Source organism: Limulus polyphemus, unplaced genomic scaffold (assembly GCF_000517525.1).
Source record: "Limulus polyphemus unplaced genomic scaffold, Limulus_polyphemus-2.1.2 Scaffold3625, whole genome shotgun sequence".
NCBI classification, from domain to species: domain Eukaryota; kingdom Metazoa; phylum Arthropoda; class Merostomata; order Xiphosura; family Limulidae; genus Limulus; species Limulus polyphemus.
In genome coordinates this window covers 57,573-65,168 of record NW_013669235.1, presented here as the reverse complement: position 1 = coordinate 65,168, position 7,596 = coordinate 57,573, and the positions used below count along the sequence as shown (strand labels likewise).

Sequence of the window (7,596 nt, the reverse complement as noted above, 5' to 3'; positions counted from 1 at the left end):
TATATATATAGTAACAACTACTACAAAAACCTCCTCAAACGGGTTCACAATATATACAGTAACAACTACTACAAAAACTTCCTCAAATGGGTCCACACTATATATAGTAAAAACTACTACAAAGACTTCCTCAAACGGGTCCACACTATATATAGTAACAACTACTACAAAAACTTCCTCAAATGGGTCCAGACTATATATAGTAACAACTACTACAAAAACCGCCTCAAACGGGTCCACACTATATATATAGTAAAAACTACTACAAAAACTTCCTCAAATGGGTCCACAATATATATATAGTAACAACTACTACAAAACCTCCTCAACAGGTCCAATATAGTAACAACTACTACAAAAACTTCCTCAAATGGGTCCACACTATATATAGTAAAAACTACTACAAAAACTTCCTCAAACGGGTCCACACTATATATAGTAACAACTACTACAAAAACTTCCTCAAATGGGTCCAGACTATATATAGTAACAACTACTACAAACATTTCCTCAAGTTATCAGTCAGTCATGTAGTTCTCTGTCAACTTATCAGTCAGTCATGAAGTTCTCTGTCAACTTATCGGTCAGTCATGAAGTTCTCTGTCAACTTATCAGTCAGTCATGAAGTTCTCTGTCAACTTATCAGTCAGTCATGAAGTTCTCTGTCAACTTATCAGTCAGTCATGAAGTTCTCTGTCAACTTATCAGTCAGTCATGAAGTTCTCTGTCAACTTATCAGTCAGTCATGAAGTTCTCTGTCAACTTATCAGTTAGTCACGAAGTTCTCTGTCAACTTATCAGTTAGTCATGAAGTTCTCTGTCATGTTATCATTTAGTCATGAAGTTCTCTGGAAATGTTATCAGTCAATCATGTGCTCATATTAACAGACAAATTTTTTTACGTGACTTACTTAATGGCCAGATTTTAGATATTAACAGAACGACATCCACATAGATTTCATAACAACCTTACACAGAAACACGGATTTAACTTTCAGCAACAACTAATACCACATCTCCATCTACCATCAAGATCTGATTCCAAAACTACAAGAGATTTATTCTCTTGCAGTCAGATGGAGTTTGTTAACAAACAAGTGAATACTAGCTACGAGCACGACGAAACATTCTTGTGCCCGAAAAGAAATTAAGGAACATTTAAAACCCTAAATGGTACAAAAGAAGCTAATGACTTATACCCAGTTCCCACATTATTAAAACAGTCATAAAAAAAAAAAACACTCACTCGCTAGCTGTCTACTCTGAAGAACAACAGGGTCAATTTCAGTTACCTGTAAGATTAAACAAATGTTCGACGACAGTCATTACTTTACAAACAAGTTTTAAGTGTTATTTATCAAGGACAGGTAAAATTTCTGTCAATCAATTTATACAAAAAACAATACAAATTCATTAAAATATTATATACGTTAAGCCTTTTTTTCATACAACATGATAATGTTAAGACACTTCTTGTCTCCCTGTCTGAAGTTATTAACATTTAGCTTTCTTACATCATCCACTTCAAAGGTGTTTTCTCTTTATACTAATCTTTATCTTGTCTTGCAATAAAATGACTTAAATTTATAATTATAATTTTAAAACTTAATAACAAAAAATAATACTCCTCTACGAATACTATCTCTATTCAACAGAGGAATTTGGTCTGTTCACAATATATAAAAACGTAGTTACCAACATTTGAGAAACGAAGACAATTCTACAGTTTTTTTACTGCAGTGATTCTCTTTCAGACATAAATGGAGTACAGATACCTTCGTAAAAAAATACTTAATAAATAAATAACACACAACATTAACATAGATACACAATTACAAACATTTTTTTTAATTCAGGCCAATCTATCGTCTGTAACGTGTTTCAATGTTTTCCATGTCATCATCAGGAGTGAACTTGCAAGACATACATATTCCTTCTTAAGGAGATCACGGGATCTTTACGTAAGTTTAGATTACAGCATAAATCTCAGAGGAGGTCCCATTACATTATTATACATATATTCAAGGGACCTTCATCTCTGTTCATGATAATTTTTAAACTTTATTATTTCTGAAGATTCACGGATACTATTGGCTTTAATTACCCTTTGGTTGAGCCAATGTTACCATTTTGTCCAATAATATCTTACGTTGTTTTTTTTTTGTACGTGTTCTGCTATGGCCGAATTTTATTTCTTACACATCCCTTATGTTCTGCTAAATTACGTTTTGTCCGTCCAATAAAAACACTTCCACATTCATATTTAATTTTATAAATTTCGGTTTTTTCCGTAAAGTGTATATTATCTTTAGTATTACATAATACTTGCTTTAAATATGGAGTAAAATATTTACTTTTGTAACAAATCTGATTTTTTTGTGTACAACAGACTACTATACTTCACTAAGAGCTTGCATTATTTCGTGAAGATACACGTAACAAATTTCCAATGGACTGACCGTGTACACAACTGGTTAAAACGATTTCATTTCATGCTTGTTTTGATTATGTACTTTTATTATTATTATTATTATCCTACCTTTTTATATTTTAATCTTTAAACTGTGAAATACTTTACTACTATCAGAGACCCGCAAAACATTTGTGATCAAGTTAGTATCTTTATTGCAACAGTACTTCTTTAAATAGAGAAGTTATAGAATAATAGAAAAGAACTATAAAAGCAGACACTCAAATATGTTAGTCCACTTGTCTTAGGCCTAGCATTAGTTAAACCTATATTAAGTATAGTCTAAATTTGATAAATAGATAAATTAACACTGTAAAATGTGTACGTTTTTTGTTTTAGAAATCTGCCCTAAGACAAGTGGACTTCCTAGCATTGGTTAAACCTATATTAAGTATAGTCTAAATTTGATAAATAGATAAATTAACACTGTAAAATGTGTACGTTTTTTGTTTTAGAAATCTGTAAGTCCACTTGTCTTAGGCCTAGCATTGGTTAAACCTATATTAAGTATAGTCTAAATTTGATAAATAGATAAATTACACTGCAAAATGTGTACGTTTTTTTTGTTTTAGAAATCTGTAAGTCCACTTGTCTTAGGCCTAGCATTGGTTAAACCTATATTAAGTATAGCCTAAGTTTGATAAATAGATAAAAAAATGTTCATAGAACAATACACAGAATGAACACAAAAACGTTCTTTAGAGATATTTCCAACAATGAAGCTAGACTCAAAACAAAACAGTATCTAAAGAACAACAACTTATATATTTAAAGGACACACAATGATGTTCCCAGATTACTTACATTTTGTTTTTCTTCATCAACACCTGTACATTCAAATAACACACAATGATGTTCCCAGCTTACTTACGTTTTGTTTTTCTTCATCAACACCTGTTTGGGGCTTTGGCCGCTCTTTATTTTTGATTTTATTCTGTGTTGAATTATTTGCTTTTCTATTTTTACTTGCTGCTATAGCAACAAAAGCACTGTTGGGATCTAAGTCCTGAAAAAACAAAAAAACAACCAGAAGTGAGAAAAAATTAGGTTTACACATTGACAACATTAAAACATTGCATACTGTGTCCTTTATTGACTAAATTAATCATTAACTACTAAACTTGCCTGACCTGGTGTTAGTGTTAAAAACCATTGCAAGGCAGTGTTTGAAGAGAGCATTTAGAAGAGGAACAGATTTAAGCAGCATCGTTTGGAATCACAGTGACGAGATCGACAAAAAGAGGAGTGACTCTGCAAATGTGCCTTCACATTGTCTGATGAAACCTTATATAAGATAGTATCTTACATATTTAAATTTCCAGGAAAACACTATTTGTCTGGCTACAAATAGTTAAAAAAAGGTCCACCCAACTTCCAGTACACTTGGTCATTTTATGGAACCTTTTGATCAACTACTAATTTATAAAATATCAGGTTGTATTCTACAATGTCTTATGACCTTCTTAATACTTCCCAAAAACCTTCAGGTCTTCCTTTTTGTAACTTATAACTCAAAATAACCTTACTATTATCTTTAACGTTCTAAATTATATGCATCTAAAAACTGTTCCTTCTTTAAAAAGTATCATTTTGGCATCTTAGTGAATAATTGAGATAAAACATTAGCAAGGAATGAAACAAGTCAATTAACCCTAATGCCACGGATATACTTTACTGCACATGACACAAGGTTTTAGTGTCTTACATTCAAAATTTTATAAAACTGTTTATGCTATACCAATTAGAATAACATAAAATCTTAGTTGATAATCCATATTTTAATTGTATACAAGTTTTAACTTCTTAATTCTACAAGGAAATATATAAACAAATCCTGAATTTCTACTTGTGTGATGCATTATTATATTATATGAAAAATATGATTTTTTTTATGCGAAAGACTTATAATATTAACTGAAAGACTGCCAAATTTTGTGAAGACATACACATTATACTGAAAGTTAGAAGTATTAAATCTATAAAGACTTTAAATGAGTACAATAAGTTCACGTGGTCGGTCAAATTGACCGAGCCTGTGTTGAAAAAGAGTTAAAACCGCAGGGTGAATTTGGATTCATTTACTATGAACATATTCTCATTATCAATACAACCTGGTGTTGTTGCTATTGTAGTTTTTAGCTCAAAGCTACACAAAGGCCTGATCAAGCTATCTCCACTCCAGGAATCAAATCCCATATAATAATTTTTTTCTTGTAATGATTTTCATTCTTACAGATGTTTCCCTTCCCTCTACGCGGTGTTTTTAACATTAATACAGAAAAAGAAGAAAAATGTCATCCTGAAATAATTCATTCCTATTTATAACTTAATTAGTTAAAAACAGGAAACACGTGAAAGAAAATAATTACCTCTTCTTCATTTTCTGAAGATGAAGATTCATAATTCCTGGAATAAGTCATAATTTTAGTTGTTTGAAATGTTACAAAAAAATTTCATAAAAAATTGGGTGTTATTTCACTTACAATAACATAACAGTATTTTTACACTGATAAAACTAGCAATAACATAACAGTATTTTTACACTAATAAAACTAGCAATAACATAACAGTATTTTTACAAAACTCTCTACTTTAAGATTTTATTTTAGAACTTTTGCCCAAAGCTACCTGCATATATCCATCAATAATTTTGATTGGTAGACTAGCCAGAAGGCAGCTAGTTAACATAACCCATGCCAACTCTTGGGTAGTTCTTGTCTGACCAAACAGTGGGATTTGACTGTCACTCTCATTAGTACACCCATGGCTCTTAGATCCACCCTAGCTAGGGGCTCGAACCTACGTATCAAGACAGTACAGAAGACTGTTCTTATCTGTGAAGTGTTTTAAAAGAAAGTCTCCAAGATGGAACTGGTGATATTCCTTGGTGCAGTTAATTAAGAAGTAAGAAACAGGGATTTGAAGTTGGAGAAGGTTAAAAATTTCCAGCAAAACTCAGTTTCTACGATAAAGATAGCCAAACCAACCAGAAACTTAGCAACAACACTTGACTACAAACCCATTAAGTCCCTTGCTACAGCACCAACGAACTTCTGTGTCTGCCCGCACATAGTTTTGGAAGCTGTCGTACAGTAGAGGTCTAAGACAGATCTCAGCTCTTGTGAAGAAACTTGTTACAATAAAACATGCAGTGCTAGTTAAACCCACGGTCTGTCTTTGAAGGAAGTACTTCAAAAGGCAGGAAAGGACCCATAACATCTCTCTTATAAAGTATATCTTTCACTGTCACATTTATAGTTATATAACTATCCCAGTGCCAATTGTATTATACAATACACGATACAATAAATATTTTAATATTTCATTACTTATCGAAAACCTGAAACTAGTACACCTTAAGAAGCTTGAAATGGAATACCCTTTTATCACAGTAGTACAAAATTTCGGACTCACGAGTGGTTAATATCACACTTAAAACAGTTAACCCTAACTATTAATACAACTTACAGTTTAAAATTTAGTTTTTATACTTTAATGTTACAATACAAACTACTGAACAACAGTAATAAATCAAAACAGTAGAATGCTTCATTTCCATAGACATCTTTGATACAAAACAGCAACACTTGGAGTTCATTTCTCTGGTTAGTTTTTGCCTCAAACAAGTGTACATCACGTGCAACGAACAGAGATACACGACATCCACGACACTAAAATACATGTATTTACTTTTAGGTTTTAATGTCAGTGAAAAAAACAAATAACTTCTAAACTTTGTATTAATGTCACTCTCAAAATGTAGAGGGTGTACACAGAAACTCGACTACACTTTATATCCTGATATTTGGGACGAGGTTAAAATAATAGATGTTAAACTAACCAATCAAGAAGCTGACAAGTGTGACCTCATTAGATGTATAAGTGAGGAAATGGAAATACCTTTTATCATCTTTATTTTTTATATCTTCACCCTACAAGGAAAAAAAAGATTTAAACAAATTTGTATACTCCTCCCATCTTCCAAAAAAATAAAAATTCACAACATTTGAATCGCGTAAAAGTTTTCCCTTTGATTCACTGATTTAATACTCTGTTATAGTCAGCCTGTAGAAGTATGAGAAAAACAAATTGACTGATTCAGACTTCTAATATAAACACACATTGATCATCATTATAAATCATAAAATCTTACAAGCTGTGACAAACGTTTCAAACTTCTGTAAGTGAGTTTGTTTTAAAATTCCTAAAATCTTCAAATCAGGACTTTAAATAGTATTTTTTTGTTTTAGTTAGCTTTTACATTGCTCTAAAAACAAAATAACAACTGGAATCGGCAACGTTTCTTGCGTGTTCTTAAATGATACTAACTACACAAGTTAATGACAATAACTGTTCTCTAAACAGATGCTGATCTCCACGCATGATTAGTTATCGTAGACACACGAGTCTCTGTATTAATTTTTATTGTACTACAAATGTTGAGACATTTGCTTTGTACACCAATAACTACTGAATATCATTACAGAAAAAAATTTACACTTCATATTAATTTCCTTTGTTTTTCACCACTAAAACAGTCACTTTTTCATAAACCGTAAATCCCATCTTATTGACTTCACATTGACGTCGATAAACCAGAGTATTTTCCAGTTAATCGTCTTTAGCTGTTGGTTCTCTGGGGTGCCAAGGCTAAGATTTTGTTTAGCTGTTGGTTCTCTGGGGTGTCAAGGCTAAGATTTTGTTTAGCTGCTGGTTCTCTGTGGTGTCAAGGCTAAGATTCTGTTTAGCTGCTGGTTCTCTGGGGTGTCAAGGCTAAGATTTTGTTTCTCTGTGGTGTCAAGGCTAAGATTTTGTTTAGCTGCTGGTTCTCTGTGGTGTCAAGGCTAAGATTTTGTTTAGCTGTTGGTTCTCTGTGGTGTCAAGGCTAAGATTTTGTTTAGCTGTTGGTTCTCTGGGGTGTCAAGGCTAAGATTTTGTTTAGCTGTTGGTTCTCTGGGGTGTCAAGGCTAAGATTAGCTGTTGGTTCTCAGGGGTGTCAAGGCTAATACTAGAAGAGATCTGGGTGTACCGATTGTAATGCTAGAAGAGATCTGGGTGTACCGGTTGTAATGCTAGAAGAGATCTGGGTGTACCGGTTGTAATGCTAGAAGAGATCTGGGTGTACC

The 7,596-nt window shown here is 32.5% G+C and overlaps 1 protein-coding gene across 1 annotated transcript in view; it reads right to left on the bottom strand.

Annotated features, from left to right (window-relative positions):
- Nucleotides 1-7,596, bottom strand: part of LOC106469705 — a 58,373-nt gene that overhangs the window by 29,027 nt on the left and 21,750 nt on the right. Inside the window, exons 7-10 of the mRNA XM_013930217.2 lie at nucleotides 6,371-6,402; nucleotides 4,840-4,876; nucleotides 3,342-3,476; nucleotides 1,247-1,292 (exon numbers count right to left, since the gene is read on the bottom strand). Coding sequence (XP_013785671.2) covers nucleotides 1,247-1,292; nucleotides 3,342-3,476; nucleotides 4,840-4,876; nucleotides 6,371-6,402 — 250 coding nt within the window. The remainder of the gene's footprint in view (nucleotides 1-1,246; nucleotides 1,293-3,341; nucleotides 3,477-4,839; nucleotides 4,877-6,370; nucleotides 6,403-7,596) is intronic.